The 19,923-nt window shown below is 42.6% G+C and overlaps 1 protein-coding gene across 2 annotated transcripts in view; it reads left to right on the plus strand.

The window, feature by feature from the left end:
• GAD2 (glutamate decarboxylase 2) overlaps positions 1-19,923 on the plus strand; it is a 131,277-nt gene that overhangs the window by 103,947 nt on the left and 7,407 nt on the right. For both annotated transcript variants that reach the window (XM_068235658.1, XM_068235659.1), the window contains 5 exons: positions 1,991-2,055; positions 8,521-8,599; positions 11,705-11,854; positions 15,479-15,586; positions 19,094-19,183. In XM_068235658.1, the coding sequence (XP_068091759.1) occupies positions 1,991-2,055; positions 8,521-8,599; positions 11,705-11,854; positions 15,479-15,586; positions 19,094-19,183 (492 nt within the window). The remainder of the gene's footprint in view (positions 1-1,990; positions 2,056-8,520; positions 8,600-11,704; positions 11,855-15,478; positions 15,587-19,093; positions 19,184-19,923) is intronic.

Consider the following 19,923-nt stretch of genomic DNA (forward strand, 5'->3'; position numbering starts at 1 on the left):
TCAGAGCAGGGACAAGGTCCTCCAGCACCCAAGGCTGAGACACCAAAGTGCGCCCCTCCATCCCTCCCACCCCAGCTGTCACACACTGATTGCTATTAGACTAAGAGGGTCACAGGGCCCACAACCTCCCCAACACCTTAATATCTAGTTATCTGGCTTGCAGTCACTGCTATGTATCCCCTTTTCTTATTTATTTCTGTTTAATACACAATTAGGAATGACAGCTGAATGAATTGTGTGCCCCCTCCTACACTGCGCCCTGAGGCTGGAGCCTCTCCAGCCTATGCCTCGGCCCGGCCCTGAATTTAATCATTGCTATCTGAACATTTCTCTGCCTGTGTTTAGATTCTGCTGCTTCCTCTCTCCCTCTGCTGAATAGACACATCGCCCTGGCAACAGCTGAGTCACTTAAAGGAATACTATCGATTCACATATTTTTTTAATTGACACAGGAATTGTTTGGGAAGTGCTGCTAAGTACTGGTGTATACATTTTAGTAGCAACTTCTTTGTTTACTGTTAGCAAAATACTTTCAATCTTTACTGACGCCAAAACTGATGGCAGACTGAGCCATGAGGAGAGGGGAAATTCCCCTCACACTTGATCAGTTAACTCTATGTGTAGCTCTGTGTGTGACAGAGAGAGAGCTCCCAACAGCTGCAGATCCTGTGTCCTGTGTTTCTGACTGATGTGTCTGAAGAGAGCAGAGGAAATGTAACTAATTGTCACAGCTTTTCATACTGTTTTTGCTTTCAGAGTTTGATATGTTTGATATTTTCTTTCTGTAGTCTGATATGCAACTCTGGCTGTGCATTGAAGCAGACACCCCTTCTGCAATTGATTTGTCCCAATATAGCTAAATCCTGCCCTCAATAAATTACAGCTTTTGCCTCTGATATTTAACATGAAAAGTAGGAAAATGTTTACACAGCTACTTAGACATTATTTGCACACTGTCATTTTAAAACACTTAGGTATCGATAGTATTCCTTTAAGCAGAAAAAGAAGGGGTCAGAGTGAAGACACACTCTGGCTGGCAATGATTACATTTTCCAATTTGCTAGAGATAAGCAAGCCTGTACAGTTCTCTGCAGTGTACAGTTCTCTGCAGTGTACAGTTCTCTGCAGTGATAATAAATGTTCTTTACACACTGCTTGGGAAGTTGGGAATACTTTTAAATGTTCTTTTATGTATCTAAGATTAGTTACTTAAATTTTATTTCAGAGTATAATCCCACTTTAACCCTCCGGGGACCAGCTGCCTAACCCCCCTTAAGGACCAGGACATTTTACCTGCCAGGGGGTGCATTTGGGGGGTCAGGCAGCTGGATCCCCAGTATAGTTAGCTAGGCATTAGTGTCCCCAGTATATTAAAGTGTCCCCCGTATAGCCTTTACTTACCTTTCTGGGTCCTGCGATGAGCAGCTCTAGCCCCCTCCGCTCTTGCCGGCATCTCTGCTCGCACTGACTCTAATTTCCAGGTCGCGGCTTGATGAAGTCATCAAGCAATGACCCTAAACTTAAGTCAGAGCGAGCAGAGATTCTGGGCAGAACGGAGACATGCGACGATCACTGGGGGAACGTCAGGCCGATGATCGCAATGATCACGTGATCAGGAGCCAATGGTGATGGCTCCTGACCACTAAGGGGAGATGTCAGCTGTCATATGACAGTTTAATCGTCCCTCTCAGGTGTGCATGTTCGCACCGGGAGCGGAAGCAGCAGGTGGCATAAATCCTACGCCGCCGCATCAGAGTTAGATAGCCATAAGTGCGGCATAGGATTTACTATCAGCAGCCCCCAGGAGGTTGAAGCACTGATTCACTGATTAAAGCACTGACATGGCCAAGTTCAAAACAGTGTATGTAGCTTTAGGGTTTTGGGATGCAGAGAGTATTCAAGGCTGCTACCGTCTTGACCTGGTTTTTAATGTGAGGACAGGGACACCTTATAAAGCTTTCTCTGAAACAACTGATGTCGTCTTTTGCAGGCAGCCTGGGGAGGAGGACTACTGATGTCCAAAAAGCACAGATGGAAGCTGAACGGTACTGACAGGTGGGAAGCATGTGTTTGTTCATGTCAGGCACATTTTCATACATTAGCTGACCGCAGCAACAAAGATGCCGGCAGGGAGTAAAAGGCGGTCTCATCTCCTGCGGCAACGTCCAGTTCAGTCATGTCACCGGGCTTTAGGAAAAAGCTGAATGGTGACATTTGCCTCAGCCACTCATAGTGTGTCTCACTGTCTCTCTATTCTTCTGCTGATTCGGTAACAGAAATGATTCTGTAGGATGCGGCAGTGGAAAACGTACGTTTTGAAAAAGGAAAACGTAAGCCGGCAAACCGAGACTGGAGATTTTAAAGCTTGTCTGCAACTGGGAGGCAAAGGTTTGCAACCCTTATCTGAGTCATATTAAATCACAGTGGGAGGTTCTACAAAATACCCAGAAAGCTAATTGTGACCCAGAACCATTAGGAAAATAAAGGGCTAAACGAGACCAAAAATCCCGCTTACCAAAAAGCAAACCTGAATATAAAATGTAGCTTTCATAGTACAGAAGTTATTTGTAATTTTTTGTGGATAACTATATTGCGGCATTGCACATCGGTTGCTGCCCACTATGCAATACCGCAATATAGTTATCGGCAAGGCATTTTCTTTTCCACAAACCCTTCTGCCTGGAATTCCCCCCTCTTGCCACTTATCGGGTGCCTCCGGGCGCCCAAATTTACCTATATAGCCACTTATCGTGGCTTTGCGGAAGCCGCAATTTGTGGCAAAAATGGTAAATTTTGATGCCGGCAGGCAACTGATAGCAGCCGCTAACATCCGCCCACATTTCCCCATAATGCCGCTAATGGCATTTTTCATAGTCGCCTATGGTGCGTCCTTCTTTCTGTAAGGTCTCCTGTGTCCTTTTTTCTTGAATCTAAAGGACACTTAACTACACTTCAAATTGACCGAGTTTACAAAGCATGCCAAGTTTGTTGGACAATTACATCTCGGTTGCAGCCGAACAAACATTGGCAAAAGTTTACTGGGCTGTACCCTAGCATGTTATGCAGACAACATGAGATACAATATTTGCATAAAGCGCTTTCAAGATTTTGTGATTGTACCCCACTGACCTTCAGGACTTTATCATAGGTATCTGTCTCTTGTACCCTAAGATTGCAATCTGTGCAACGTACAATTTTAATGTCGCCTAATTTGAAGGCCTGTTAGGTTATTGTCATCACACGGAATACTGTATACATGTATTATGTAGAAAACAATAACATTCTTGTTATCCGAAAAATCTGGAAGGACAAACTTAGGCTTTAAATAGGAACTATAACCCAGGACTGAACTTCATCCCAATCAGTAGCTGATACCACCTTTCCCACGAGAAATCTTTAGCTTTCCTCTAATAGATTATCTGTGTGGTTGATACTGTGGTGAAACCCCTCCCACAGTGTGATGTCATGACCAAGGTGATGACACTTTGCTGTCTGTGAACCTCATTGCATTGTGGGGAATAAAGGCTTTTTTACAGCTGCCAAGCAAGCTGTATCTCCCTCTGTACATAGAACTCTCAGTAACGAACATTCCATACAGATCACCTGGCAGATCTAAAGATGTCACCACCAGTGATACATTTCAGAATGTAAATCAGGGAGAGGAAAGATTTTACAATGGGCAAACACTGACTAAATAATCTATAAATTAATATTGTCAATAATAAGAAATTGTATTTATTATGTTATTTTCCCTACAGTTGCTATTTAAATGTTTAAATTGGATCGAAAATACCAGCTTAAAGTACATTTTTAAGGCAATGGTTAAAAGCAGACAACGGTTTTCCTGAAAAATATTTTTGGCTTGGCTTAGATAGAAACAGAATAGAGACCTTCCTTTTTGCAGCCTAAATCTAGACTCTGATGTACACAGAAGACCCAAATTACACATCATTATTGTTAATATAACCCAATTGCAGATGGTAATTGCTCTGCCACCCAGGGATTAAAGCTTTAGAAGTACAGCGATGATCTCTGACATAGATCTGTGCAAAAAAAAAAGATTTACCCAATCCAAGCTGAGCCAAAATCTTCAAGCATGTCAAATCGGGGTGACACTTCCCTTCCCCGCCGCAAAGAAGATTTCACTCCTGCCTAGTATGAGGGCTTGTACCGTCACATCTGGTATAGCTTGACTGGTATATTTGTGTTTAAAATGGACATAATTTTAGGGTATTATGCTCTTTAATTACTGCAGTTTCACAGAAAATAAAGCACGCTTAGGCTGGGTGTTGGTTTCCCAGGAAAGTGCGCCGCTTAATAATTGCTACTTTACAGTGGAAATGGAGCAGAGAGAACAAAAGATGCGTGTTTGCCTATGATGCTGCTGCTGGGCTGGACTGAATAAAATGTTGGGGTCCAGAAGGAAAGGATTGGCTCAGATACAGTAACCTTTACGTGGCCAGTAGGGATGAGCGCACCGATTCCTCAAAATTCCTAAATTCTGATTTTCACATCACAATTTAGCAGTTTCGAGTTTAACCTCTTGAGGACCAGTGGTTTATACCCCCCTAGTGACCAGGCCATTTTTTTACAATTCAGCACTTTGCCACTTTAACAATTTATTGCTCGGTCATCCAACTTAGCACTGAAATGAATTTGACCACCTTTTCTTGCCACTAATGGTGGTCTCTGATTGCTGCTGCAATTTTTTTTTTCTTATCAATTAAAATTAAATATTTTTTAAATAATAATACCTATTTCTTTTGATTTACCTCCACCCCCCCCCCCCCCCCCGATAAAAAATTGGATCGAGACTGTGAACCATACACTACACTACACATACAAAGGCATCAGCCTATGTATGTGATTATACTGTGAGCCGTTGGGAGGGACAGTTAAGTTAAAGGGCTGTCCCCCCAACACCCCCCCTGTACACATGTCTATTTGCTACTTCACGTCAATGTGTCTTTTATAAATAAAAGAGCATATATACTACTTGATGGTGCCGGTCTTCATGTTTTGCTATTGAAGCTTGGAACCAGGAGTGTTGCCTGATCCTTTGACCAAGGCACATCAGCTGCTATATAACAGGTGTGCTGTCCACCAGTATTTATCCAGTGTAACTCTCTAGTAAGGCCACATCTGGAATATGGAATTCAGTTCTGAGCACCACATTACAGGAAAGATATTGCAGTTTTAGAGCAGGTGCAGAGACGAGCTACAAAATTGATACGTGGGATGGAAGGTCTCACTTACCAAGATAGGTTAGATAAACTGGGTTTATTTAGTCTAGAGAAAAGACGCCTTAGACTCTAAGGCTTAGAGGGTATCTAATTAACATGTATAAATACATCAGAGGGCAATATAAAAGCTTGGCGGGTGAGCTTTTTGTCCCTAGGCCTTCACAAAGGACTAGTGGACATGTTCTACACATGGAGGAAAAACATTTTAGTCATTTATTTAGGAAAGGGTTCTTTACAGTAAGTGTCATTAAGATGTGGAATGCATTGCCACAGGAAGTAGTTATGGCAAACTCTATACCTGCATTTAAAGGGGGCTTAGATACTTTCCTTGCGATAAAAGACATCCATGGCTATAATTATTAGTTGATCCAGGTGTTGGTGTTGATCTAGGGATTTTATCTGACTGCCATTTGGGTCAGGAAGGAATTTTTCCCCTTTTGGGGCTAATTTGACCATGCCTTGTTAGGGTTTTTCGCCTTCCTCTGGAACAAGAGGGATATGTGAGGGAGCAGGCTGGTGTTGTAATTTGTTTTCTGGTTGAACTCGATGGACGCAAGTCTTTTTTCAACCCAAATAACTATGCAATTATTAAATAATTATAATAATGAAAAACAAAGTTTCTCCTGGATTGGGGTTTTAGACAACTTAGCATCATTTATCATAAAATATACCCTGAGGAAACATATAAATGCAACATTTTTGGTTTTGCTTACATTTTGCATGAGCTGAACTCAAAGATCTGAAATATTTCCTACATACACCAAAGAGCCATTAATCTAAAATATTGAGAGCAATATTTGAGAGCCGGCGTATGTTATGGACAACAAACACAGGTGCATTGTATTGATGGCATTTGGTATGCACAGAGATATCGACGAGATCCTGAGTCCCATTGTTGTGCCATTCAACCACAACCATCACCTCATGTAGCGTGATGATAATGCAGGATCTGTGCACAATTCTTGGAAGCTGAAAACATCCCATGGCCAGCACACTCACCGTACATGTCACCCATTGATTATTTTTGGGATGCTCTGTATTGGCATATACGACAGCGTGTTCTTTTTCCTGCCAATATTCAGCAACTTCGCACAGCTATTGATGAGAAGTGGACCAACTTTCCACAGGCCACAATCAACAACCTGATCAACTCTATGCAATGGAGATGGGTTGAACTGCGTGAGATGAATGGTGGCCACACCAGATACTGACTGAGGCATAGTTGTGCAATATTCATGCTGTCTAATCAGCACCTTGATATGCCACAACCGTGAGGTGGGATGGATTATCTCAGGGAAGGAGAAGTGCTCACAGATTTAGACAGCAAGAAGTTTTAAATCAGGATGATACCATTTATTGGCTAACTAAAAATGAATAAAAATAAGCAAGCTTTCGGCCTTGCAGCCTTCGTCGGGCTTACATCCTGTTTGCTTGCAAGCTGGTGGTACAGACAGCTATATACATGCAACATCAAAAGGGAAAACAGATATTCTTTTCAAGCATAAATACATGTCTTTAAGATGCCTGAATTCAAACAGAACATCTAAATGGGATTAGAGGTTGTTAGCTGAGATAAGGATCCTTGTTTACTCCATGCTCACAGACCTGGGATTAGGATTGACCCAGAGGTATCGTAAATTCTTAGTTCACAAGTTCAGCTATAATGGCTGAGAAAGTTCAAATATCATCAGCCTCATACCAATATAAAAAGTTTTTGTCCTTATTCAAACAGGCAGATTTGTTAACAATATTTGAGAGTAATGGGTATATTGAGAGAGTAATGGGTCTTTTGTGTAAGTAGAAAATGTTTCAGATCTTTGAGTTCAGCTCATGCAAAAAAGGACCTAAACCAAAAGTGTTGTGTTTTCATTTTTGCTCAGTGTTTATAAGTACAGTAAAACCTTGGATTGAGGGTAACTTGGTTTAAGAGCAGTTTGCAATACAAGCAAACTTTTTGTGAAATTTTGACTTGATATACAAGCAACGTCTTGATCTACAACAAAAAAAAATATACATGCCTCATATCATTACAATTGAGCCGATAGTTCTTCCCCCCTTGGTGTTGCAGGATTGTACTTAATTGTACTTAAAGGACAACTGAAATGAGAAAAATATGAGGGCTGCCATATTTATTTTGTTTTATGCAATACCAGTGGCCTGGCAGTCCTGCTGGTCTATTAGAATGCAGTAGTGTCTGAATAATGCCAGAAACAAGCATGAAGCTAATCTTTCAGATCTGACAATAATGCCAGAAACACCTGATCTGCTGCATGCTTGTTCAGGGTTTATGGCTAAAAGTATTAGAGGTAGAGGATTAGCAGGATAGCCAGGCAACTGGTAATGCTTAAAGAGAGACTGAAGCGAGAATAAATCTCGCTTCAGACCTCAGAGTTAGCAGGGGCATGTGTGCCCCTGCTAAAACGCCGCTATAGCGCGGCTTAATGGGGGTCCCTTCACCTCCAAATCCCCCTCCATAATGCGGGGGAGCGCTTCCTGGTTGGGGCAGGGCTAACCGCCGCAGCCCTGCCCCACGCGCGTCTGTCAGCGCGTATCTCCGCCTCTCCCCCGCCCCTCTCAGTCTTCCTTAACTGAGAGGGGCGGGGGAGAGGCGGCGATGCGCGGCTGATAGACGCGACTGGAGGCAGGGCTGCAGCCGTTAGCCCTGCCTCCAGGAGCGACCAAGTCTGCGACCAAGTGTCGCAGTGGGGGGTTTGGGGGTCAAGGGACCCCCGTTTAGCGGCGCTATTGCGGCGGTTTAGCAGGGGCACACGTGCCCCTGCTAACTATGAGCTCTGAAGCGAGATTTATTCTCGCTTCAGAGTCTCTTTAAAAGGAAATAAACATGTCAGCCTCCATATCTCTCTTGCTTCAGTTGCCCTTTAATCTTAGTGTAGAGACTGTGCAAAGTCACATTTCCATGAAATCCTCAAAAGTAACTGTCATTGGATAAGTTCCTTGTTAAAGCCACACACACAAAGAAAAAGTTGGGGCGAGCCAACAGATGGCAATGATCCTGTTCATTATAGAGAAAGTCTTGTTTACATTTTTATTTTATACTATTTTACTATAACTGTTTTTGGATTGTGGAACAAATCAACCGAGCTTCTTATGGGGAAATTTGCTTTGATATAAGAGTGCTTTGGATTACAACAAGCTTGGATTACAACAAGCATGTTTCCGGGACAAATTATGCTCACAAACCAAGGTTCCACTGTATATATTTATTGTAGAATGTTTAATTGAATTAAATATGTATTTTTCTTGCCTTTGTATACAGGGCTAATTCTGTGACATGGAACCCACACAAAATGATGGGCGTTCCCCTCCAGTGTTCTGCACTTTTGGTCCGAGAAGAGGTAAATTTCCTAAAGGGCACCTACAGCATTTTCATTTTTTCTTCTGAGGCTGGTTTTACACTTGAAAGAAAGGAGTGGGAAAGAGGATGATAGTGAAGTGCAACAGTAAGGATTGCGGAAGGGCGGGGGGGGGGGGGGGGGGGATGAAGTTGGCAGGGTATACTCGGGGGAGGGAGGGGGGAAGAGAAAATAAAGGAAAGAAAGATGGAGAAGAGGGACGGTGTTGGAAGAGAATGTGGAAGATGAAATTAAAAGGTATACAGAAAGGTCTACGGGAAATCTCCAGATACAGATTTATTTTTGAAAGGCTTTATACACATATATGTGTGTGTGTGTGTGTGTGTGTGTGTGTGTGTGTGTGTGTGTGTGTGTGTGTGTGTGTGTGTGTGTGTGTGTGTGTGTGTGTGTGTGTGTGTGTGTGTGTGTGTGTGTGTGTGTGTGTGTGTGTGTGTGTTTGTGTGTGTGTGTGTGTGTGTGTGTGTGTGTGTGTGTGTGTGTGTGTGTGTGTGTGTGTGTGTGTGTGTGTGTGTGTGTAAATCATTTTTTTCCCCTCGGAAGGCTATTACTTCTAAATTATACACACATATATATATATATTAATCTGCCAAGGCCAAATTTTCAGTCTGGAAGATGAGTGATCGGGGCAGGAAGAGGAGGTAATGGGGCAGGAAGAGGAGGGAATGTGAGAGTGATAGGAGGGAACATCACGACAAGCTTACCTCTTCCTGTCTGAAAATTTGACTTCAGACAGTCAGATTTAAGCCAGTGATTATGGAGACCAGGAGGAATGAGGAGAGCAATGGACAAGGCATGGAGGTATGTGAATCCATCATGAACATACCTCTGTACTTACCTTAGGTAGCTTTACGTCAGTTCAGGTATCCTTTAAGCAAAGTCAAATCAAGGGCAAATGCAAAAAAAAACCTCAACTGTCTTTACTGTGCTGTTCTGCTCAGAATTCAGATGAAGAGGTGACTGTATGACATATATGGAAGATCTGACACTATGCTACGGCCAGGGAAGCTAATCATTTAGTAATTTCCTCATTTGCACCTGAAACTGCTGTCTTCCAGGCCTGGAATCTATAATTTGCTGTAAATGAATGATGGGACGTTATTTGCTGCAGTGCTTATTATGTGCTATTTTACATAATGTCACCTGAGTGCTTGCAGGTGACACGCTTAAAGGGGATCCTCGGCTGCATCTAAGAATAGGTGTCATTAATATGTCTAATCAGGATGAGCATAGCTGCCACATAACTATACAGAATTTAAATAACACCTCTCATAAAAAATATAGATTTTTAATGTGTACAATGTAGGATAATGAAGGCCCAGATTAGAAAACCTGACAGGATACAACATTTTTGAACAGAGGCGGAAAAAGGGGACATTTTGGTGGACTTGCCTCTCTTACAGATTAACAGACTAAAAACTGGTATTCAGTCTAGTCCACCCTTGGTCGAGGGGTGTATCCCCATACTTTTCCTATCTACAGAGAGCGACTTCTTAAAACCTGAGTGGGGTCAGGTTCTAATTCTCCCCACCTACCTTGCTAGTGGTTACCTGCGTGGTAACCCATGTTTGTGAGTATAACCCTTGTTGCTTTTATTTACAATCTGCTTAATTGACTTAAATACTACACTATATTGGGCTCTCGGTTTCCTATCTTCAAACCTGACAGGAGACTGCTGTAAAAGAAACTTGCTGAGTAAAAAAGCCTCATGATGAGCTGAGCAGCCACTGGGAACTTTGAAAAGAGGAAAAGGCGGGACTTTTAGTTCAGAAAGCAGGAACTGATTGTTTCAGGGATTTTCAAAAATCAAATCGCAGACAAGAATACCTATGAATTACAACAAATGACAAATCAGTTTACTTCCCAGTGAGGAGCAGAATGCTTCAGCCTCATACACACCATGGATTTTCGTCACCTTGATCCCCCTGGTGACAGACAGTGCAGAGACGTGTCACTAGCATCAAGGTTGGAAAAGTGACTTGTTGCTATGGGAGGGGGGACAACAAGCCGTGCATGACAGAGTAGCTCAGGGGTCATTCAGGCACCAGAAATCACAAAAAATCTTTAGGAGGTGTTGGACAGCCACTGTACACACACAGGAATTTCTCTAGATTTTTGGCTGAGGCAGCCTTTATCCGCCTCCATGGTCAAGTAAAGGTATCCATCAGAGCCAGTACAAGGTCCTCTAGCACCCAAGGCTGAGACACCACAGTGTGCCTCTCCATCCCTCCTACCCCACACACTGATTGCTATCAGACTTTCAGGTGCTCCAGGGCCCCCAAACCCTTAATCTCTAGTTATCAGGCTTGCAGTCACTGCCATGTATCCCTTTTTCTTATTTCTCTCTGCTTCAAACACAATAGGGGAATGATAGCTGAGTGAGTTGTGCGCCCCCTCTTACACTGCACCCTGAGGCTGCAGCCTCTCTCACCTCTACCTCCGCCTTGCCCAGGTATCCATACAGTACAATAAACACCTTTTTCCTCATCAGGGATTTGATCATTTTTTTAATTGAATATAAATCAGGAAAAAAGTGTATTGAGGCCAGGGCCAGGTCTAGCTACAATGGGGCAAAATTACCTAGGAGGCCCCCTGACACCCCCTTCTAAAGCACCATTAGGTGCCCCTTGTTCTAATTCAACCCCCTGGGTCCCTAAACTGGCTGCCAGCCCCCCTTTGCCCCAGGTCACCCCCCCCTTAGTTTTGTCCCCTTGGTCCCTGCAGAGTTTCCGGCAGCATTGCGACTCACCTGCTCTGGTCGGAGTGCTCTCTCCTCCATCCATGCACTCCCGTGTTCCTGTTGGCAGGGACGTCTCTCCGAGAAGGTGCTGTTGTTATATATAGAGAGCATGAGGAGACCCACTGTAAAATTTGAATTTGGGCCTGTAGCTCCTTTTGCCACTGAGCAGAGCATTGGAAAAGTACAGTTCAACAACAGGGTAAAATTGCAGTTCCATGCTGATACATATTCTCTGTTAGACTATTTTCAGTGTGGGTATACAGATATTTAGGAATGCATACAGTTCTCTTTAGAAATACCACAGCTGAATTAATAGCCAGTGTTGTATTATCGGCTTTCTTCCTGTGCAGGGATTAATGCAGAACTGCAATCAGATGCATGCCTCCTACCTCTTCCAACAAGATAAGCATTACGACCTGTCCTACGACACTGGAGATAAGGCTTTGCAGTGTGGCCGGCATGTGGACATTTTCAAGCTATGGTTGATGTGGAGAGCAAAGGTAAGGAAAAGAGTTATGTATCATATACTTCTGACGCTGGCCAATGAATATAAAACAGCAGAAGCAATCCTTATCACAGAGCATTCCGAGAAATTTCATTGAACTGAAGAAAACCCACCAGCCACTGCTGTAAAAAGCTTTCTGTATATCTAAAAGTGGTGTGAACTCAGAATTTCCTCTTTACGCTAAAAGATTATTTACAGCATAAAATCTACTACTACTACAAAAAAAATGTAGCAGAACAGCATTCAAACAGTTTAACACAGCACTTTGTTCTTTGGTGGTATGCTCCTTGCTTTAGTAGGCAGCTTCTGGCCACATCCGAAGAGGTGATAACCTCTTTTTTCACATTCCTTTGTCAGATATATTTAGTAAACATTAGCAAACTGCTAAAGCTGAGTTGCACTGAGCTGAGAAAAAGAAAAAGCTGAAAATAGATCATTAGATAGATTGTAATATTTAAATACAGCAGCTACACAATAAAATGAAGACTTTCGTAGCTACAAACAAGATTCTTGCGCTCCTGGTCCCAAGTTGTCACAAATAGCTGATTTCTCTACAGGTGTATACACTGCGACGCTCCGTGGTGGGGTTTGTTGCACAAAGATCACTAGAAAAGAGTGGAGCGCGCCATAGTGTATTACATCAAAGGATGGACATTTATTGCACTTACAAGTTATACTCACAATGTTCAAAATTCAATTGAGCGTGTCAGCGGGCAGCCAGCCGCTATGGATCAGTGGAGGATAACGCGCTGTGGCCGGCAGCGCGGGTCCCGATGGTCTGGGCTCCGTCTCACTGGTGATGGGCGTGGCTTCGTCCCTCAGCACGCGTACGACGTCATTACGCGTTTCGGCGCTCTGCGCCGTCGTCCTCCACTGATCCATAGCGGCTGGCTGCCCGCTGACACGCTCAATTGAATTTTGAACATTGTGAGTATAACTTGTAAGTGCAATAAATGTCCATCCTTTGATGTAATACACTATGGCGCGCTCCACTCTTTTCTAGTGATCTTTGTACACAATAAAATGCACTGGCAGCTTTCAGAGCAGATAAACTGTAGTTAAGGAATTTGTAGAAAGACAGCATTACCTGTGCAAAAAAGCAAATATGATAACTGTATGGGTGATAAAAAGTAGAAAAACTCATTTTTATTGAATGTTGTGTCACAGTTTTATCCCACTTTAATATATTTTTTAAAGTAATCCCAAGCCGAAGCTCAGGTTCAAAATAACACATTACCCTGAAGAGAAGGAAGCCTCAGGATCCTATTGAGGCTTCCCTCGGTGGTCTGAAGCCCCCCATTGCTTTGCGTGGCCCTCCTCCACATCGGGGCCATGCAGCTCTTCTTCCTGCATTGTGGCCATACAGTAGCCATGCAAGCTCTTCCGCGCATGTGTAGTAGCATGGAGCCTGTGGCTCTGGGCGGGCTCGCATGGCTACTGTGCGGCCACTATGCAGGAAGACAAGCTGTATGGCCCCAATATGATAACAAAAATGCCTTGTCGCTAATTTTCGGGGAGGGGGAGGGGCCACGCTCAGCGACGAGGGACACCGAGGGAAGCCTCAATACTATTCTGACGCTTCCCCCTCTTTAGGTAAGTATCTCCTTTTGTACAGCTGTGCTGCCAGTCAGTAATCCTTCCACTTTTAGAGCCATCTGGGAGGGCACATGGCCGAGCTGTTACAAACCCTCCCACCCTTCTGAGCTATGGAACTGGGCATAGTAGAGTTGTCACTCAGCCCTCTTCCTTTCAGAATGTAGAGGAAGACTTAGAAGGCAGTGAGGCTACCAAGAACACAGCCGTACTGTGAATGTGAATTCTGATATTTAGTTCAGGTTTTATTATTATTATTATTTAGTATTTATATAGCACTGACATTTTCCGCAGCGCTGTACATTGTATAATGTCTTATCACTTAAAGTGGATCCGAGATGAACTTTTACTGATTGCATAATTGTGTTCCTTTCCTATTGTTTATAGGGCATTCCTCAAGCCAAATACTTTTGTTTTTGTTTTAATACTCTAATTCCCTATAAACTAAACAAGCCACGCCCACAGGTTTTCAGAGCGCCAAGGCACTTTCAGACAGTAGCAAGGGCTTATGGGAGCTTAGTCTGGGCAGGAGGAGGGGGAGGTGTTACTAGCCAGAGATTTCAGAGGCAGAGGGGAAGAGGGAGGAGGAGGGGGGATTAGGTTTTTTTGCTCAAGATGCAGATAAGCCTGCCTCTGTGTAATGTTTACAAACAACATGGCCGCTGTCATTGTATCACAGGAAGAAATAATCATATTCTACTAAAGCTGTTTGCAGCTAGATTTGCTGTGTAAACTATCTAAACTTTAGATAAGATATATAGACACGGTGAGCACGGTGAGCACGGTGGCGTAGTGGTTAGCTCTCTTGCCTTGCAGCACTGGGTCCCTGGTTCGAATCCCAGCCAGGGCACTATCTGCAAAGAGTTTGTATGTTCTCTCAGTGTCAGCGTGGGTTTCCTCCGGGCGCTCCGGTTTCCTCCCACACTCCAAGAACATACGGATAAGTTAATTGGCTCCCCCTAAAATTGGCCCTAGACTACAGTACTTACACTACATAATATAGACATATGGCAATGGTAGTGATTAGATTGTGAGCTCCTTTGAGGGACAGTTAGTGACAAGACAATATATATATATATATATATATACTGTACAGCGCTGCGTAATATGTCGGCGCTATATAAATACTAAATAATAATGATAATAATAGACAAGTTACTTGTTATAGATAATTTTTCATCTCGGATCCGCTTTAACTGTCCTTCAGAGGAGCTCACAATCTAATCCCTGCCATAGTAATATGTCTATGTATGCATTGTGTAGTGTATGTATCGTAGTCTAGGGCCAATTTAGGGGAATCCAATTAACTTATCTGTATTTTTTGGGGATGTGGGAGGAAGTGACTGGAGGAAACCCACACAGACACAGAGAAAACCTACAAACTCTGTGCAGATAGTGCCCTGGCAGGGATTTGAACCGGGGACCCTGCACTGCAAGCCGAGAGTGCTAACCACTATGCCACCAAGGTCTCAAAGTGGACCTGAACTCTTCCACAGGACACAAGGAAAACAGAGAGAAGTGCACCCTGTGTGTGTTTAGAGAGAAGAGCCTGTCTAATTACCCCTTATCGGTAAGTAATCACAAGTGTAATTTGTGCTCCCACCTGTGTCAGCACAGAAATACAGCAGTAGTTGGTAGAGACACAGGTAAAATGTTAACACAGAATGTTAACCCTGTGTCTGCTGCAATGAAAGCAGGGAGTAGACACACTACAGATTTATTTCAAGAGTTCTGTAAGCTGTAACAAAGAAATGTTTTTATTTAAAGGTTTTTATGCTGTTGCATATCTTTTAGAGCAGAGAGGAAATTATGAGTTCAGGTCCGCTTTAAGCATACATTGACTATTTCTTGGGTTATGCATATTATTCACAGAATACATTTCATCTAACGTGGGGAGAGCAATGATCTGTCACTGTGTTAAAATTATGACACCAACCAGTCTTTTTCTATAGCATTTTCTACTGAGCAATTTGTATGTTATTCATCACAGAGTACTCAAAGTATGTCTTTTCCATTCTCTCTTTAGGGGACAATAGGATTCGAGGCCCAGATTGACAAATGCTTAGACATTGCAGAATACCTTTATAATAAAATAAAGAATCGAGAAGGATATGAAATGGTGATCGATGGAAAGGTATACCTCATTATTTAGCATGTTATTAATCTATTAGTAGCTTGTATTAGCATTAACGCTGTGGCTTCCTCACTGATTACTGATCTATCTTTTTTTCAAATTGTTTAAAGAGGAACTGTTGCGAAAATCTTAAAATGTAAAACACATACAAATAAGAAGTACATTTCTCCCAGAGTAAAATGAGCCATAAATTACTTTTCTCCTATGTTGCTGTCACTTACAGTAAGTAGTAGACATTTTCCATTACCGACAGATTTCGGGCTAGTCCATCTCTCCATAGGGGATTCTCTTTATTTTTAAAAGCCCTTAGTGAATGGCAGTTGCTCCATCTAACTGCCAAAATAGTGTGCAGTGAGCAGGGAGGCTGGCCAGTATCTTTGCATCTTTGTATTAATTATTTTCAGGGAATGTCTTTATAAAGAATAAAGGCCATGCTGAGAATCCTACATGAAGAGATGGACTAGCCCAAAACCTGTCGGTAATGTCAGATTTCTACTACCTACTGTAATTGACAGCAAAATAGGAAAAAAAGTAATTTAAGGCTCATTTTACTCAGGAAGAAATGTACTTCTTATTTGTATGTGTTTTAAATTTTAAGATTTTCGCGACAGTTCCTCTTTAAATGGTTCAATGCATCATTTGCACATAATAGGTTTAGTAGAACCAGAACCTTCTTCCATTGGATGTCTCTTCTGCTGCCATTTAAGACAGCAGGGCGTGTAGAGGGTCCTTAAGTGGGGGGTGCTCAAATTTAAAAAAAAAAGGGCCCCCCCCTTCGGAAAAGCACAGTACCAACAAGAGGTGGGAGACTTTCCCACAACCCCCTTGCCCTGCAGTGACATGTGAAGTTGAGGGACATGGAGCTTATGAGGGCAATGTAGCAGCCCCAGGTATTCTTTAAACAAAGTCAGAAGTGAAGTAAAAAAATCAAAAAAACAAAAACAGATACAGTACCTTGGGAGCAATGGAAAGTCTATAGGCTGATGGGAAAAAGAGATTTAGTAGTAAGATGGGATGATCATGGATGAGTATTAGGAAAGGTAACCATGTTCTCTGTATGAGCAAAAGCAACATCCATTTTCATATATTTCAGCTGTTTGTCGAGGAGAGAGGAACTTGCTGCCTTTCTTATACTTAATGACATGTGAAAAATCTAATCATATTATGATTGCCTCCAGCAATATTTATTGCTTATGTGTGGTATCACCACATAGAATAACTGCTAATTTTGATATTTTTGATATTTTTACATTTTTTATTTTTTCCTACTGCAGTATGGTGGGAGGAGGAGCGGTGTGTGAGTGTGATTTGGTTGCATACTTTGTCTATTGCCGGTGGTTATGAATAAACCTATATATTTTTAATATATCACTGTAGTGCTTTTATTATTTGTTTATCTTAAGCTCTATTCATTGAGCTATTTAGCGCTGTCTAGATTCTTCTAATATGTTTGTCAACGGTTGCAAGGAGACTGGATTTAAAAAAAAAAAAGAAAAAAAAGAAAGTGGTCAAATGGTGGTTCGAACTTCTTTTGATTTTCTCCTCTGTCTATTTATATTGGAAAGACAAGAATAATGAGATAGTGAGTTTCTTTTAGTTCTGATGTCACCTGATGGCCATTGGCCAACAGGGCTATAAAGTGACACTAACCATTGACATTCAGCATTGCCAGTGGATTGTTACCAGCAACAATTACTGCCAAGGATCATGGGAAGCAGGGCTGATTCAAGCAAAAATGGGGCTCTAGTCAAAAATTGTGTGGCCCCCTCCATGGCACCAAATGCAGCATTACAGTAGATGTGAAAGCTGCCACCCACCCAAAACAGTTGCATTAGGTGGGCCTATGTTCCTTCCCCCACCCCACTCTGATACTGCTCACTTATCCCCCAGCTGATGCCCCCCCATTCTTCCTTCAAGTGATAGTGCAGAGTATTAACGGCAGCAGAGCACACTCTCAACTCACCTGTCTGGCCATTCTGCTCCTCCTTCAGGCGGTCTCCTTCCATCTTCAACCTCACCGGGCACCTGTTCTCCGTGACCCAGCAGCATGTGCATACTCACCTAACATGCTACTAGGTCACAGAGAAGAGGCGCCCCTGAGGATGAGGATGGAAGGAAGGTGTGAAGGCTAGACAGGTGAGTTGAGATTGCACTCCACTGCCACTAATATTCTGCAGGGGCCCTGTGGGAGCACTATCAATTGGTAGGGACCCCGCAGGCCCATCCGGTGGCCTTGGGAAAGTGCTTAGTTGGCCCCTATGGAAGTGCAAGCCCTTATGGGAAGTGTAGTTCTGCGTCCAGCAAGCAATAGGTCCAGAAGAAGTTTAAAGTTTAAAAGAGTTCCTAACTAAAGGCCATTTGGAAATGTATATTCTTTAGGGGATGACTTAGAGCCCACAAGGGTTCCACCCCCTTAAAAATACCGGCCATGTGATCCATAATATTGGGGTATCCTCTGCCAATGGGTGTTGATAAACCTCCTTAAAGTGTACCTGAGGCAAAAATAAATGTAAAAGTTTCTGTAAAACACTTGGTGGCACCTTCTTGTGGCCACTCCGTACTTCTGCTTTAGCCCCGTCCAAATCACAAAATTGTTAGAGTTAGAGCGGGGTGCAAGTGCTTTCTTTCTACCTCGTTGATCACGCTTCCGAGCGGCTGTGCAGCACAGCCGTGGCCAAGAGCATCCTGGGCATGCACAATTTGAAAATAGTATTAGGGCAGAGGTGCACAAAGTGGGCAGAATGGGGGCTACAGTGGCAACACAGAGCAGAGGCCATCCACAAGAAGAGGCTACCAAGTGTCTGATAGCCTAAAGAATGAGCAGGTAGCTATGAATTTCTTTCATCTCAGGTTTACTGTAACCATTTTTCTTTTAATTACTTCTGTTTTCTTTTTTCATCTGTATCCTTCTTTCCTCACAGCTGTTTCTCTTCTGCATATACTGTATATATAGTTTTTTGGCACTTTTTTTTCTCCTTTAAAGAGAACCTGAGATAGTTAATTGTGCATAATTTATACTTACCTGGGACTCCCGCTGACCTCCCCGGCTACTCCCAGGATCGCCTCCAGTATCTCCTTCAGTGGGGGTGTTCTCTGCATACTTGGCCTGGCCAAGCCTGCTTTACCCGTTGTGCTCCTGTAGTAGTACTGTGCAGGTGCAGAACGCTCCGGAGGTGATCCTGAAACAACGGAGTGGAGAGGACGGCTGGAGGAAGCCCCAGGTAAGTATTGATAAGGCACAGTGTTCAATCTCAGGTATACTTTAAATCAGTAAATCTGCAGAAATTCCATCTTCTATTTTCTTCTTTGGTTTTCTTTTCTTCTGTTTTTCAACAGCACTGCTGCTCACTAATGACTTATGCAAAATCAATTCTTAGCGGGTTTCACTTTAAGCAGAACACGGCAGAATATGAAATTAAACAGACATCATGTTCAGTGTATTTCTCTATCACACTTTGCAGTTGATCTGTCTCTGTATCTAATGTGCATCATTTTGTTCTCTGATAGCCTCAGCATACCAATGTTTGCTTCTGGTACATACCACCTAGCCTGAGACACATAGAGGACAATGAAGAGAGGATGGAGAGACTTATAAAGGTGACATTTTTACTTTTAATTAAAAAAAATGATAAGCTTGTTAAAGAGGAACTCCAGCCTAACAAATATGCTGTCATTAAGTTACATTAGTTATGTTAATTAAAATAGATAGGTAATATAATCTTTTACCCACACTGTTTTAAAAGAACAGGGAAATGTTTATGATTTCATGATGGCAGCCATCTTTTTGGTTGAAAGGAGGTGACAGGGAGCATGAGACACAGTTCCAACTGTCTTGTGTGCTAAGCACCTCTCCCAGTTGCTAGGCAATGTGAATAACAACATAAGAAATCCCATCATGCTCTGCACAGCATCAGGGAAAAAAAGAAAAGAAAAACTAAGTTCTGATGCTGTGAAACTGTTAAAGATACACCAAGCCTTTTCAGTTCTGCTGAGTAGATTTTTAGTCCGGAGGTACACTTTAAGCTTTTGTATGAACCTTATTTACTAATCGTAATTTGTATGGCAGTGTAATCTTCACCAATGGTCTAACACCATACAAAATAAATGGGATACAGTTGGGGACATCAAACTTGGAGAAGGACTTAGGAGTACTCATCGACAACAAGTTAAATAATCGTACTCAATGCCAAGCCGCTGCAGCTAAAGCTAACAAAATTTTGGGATGCATTAAAAGGGAAATAAAAACTCGAGATGCTAGCATAATATTGCCCCTGTTTAACTCTCTAGTAAGGCCACATCTGGAATATGGAATTCAGTTCTGGGCACCACATTACAAA

The sequence above is a fragment of the Hyperolius riggenbachi genome, chromosome 5 (assembly GCF_040937935.1).
Source record: "Hyperolius riggenbachi isolate aHypRig1 chromosome 5, aHypRig1.pri, whole genome shotgun sequence".
NCBI lineage: Eukaryota > Metazoa > Chordata > Amphibia > Anura > Hyperoliidae > Hyperolius > Hyperolius riggenbachi.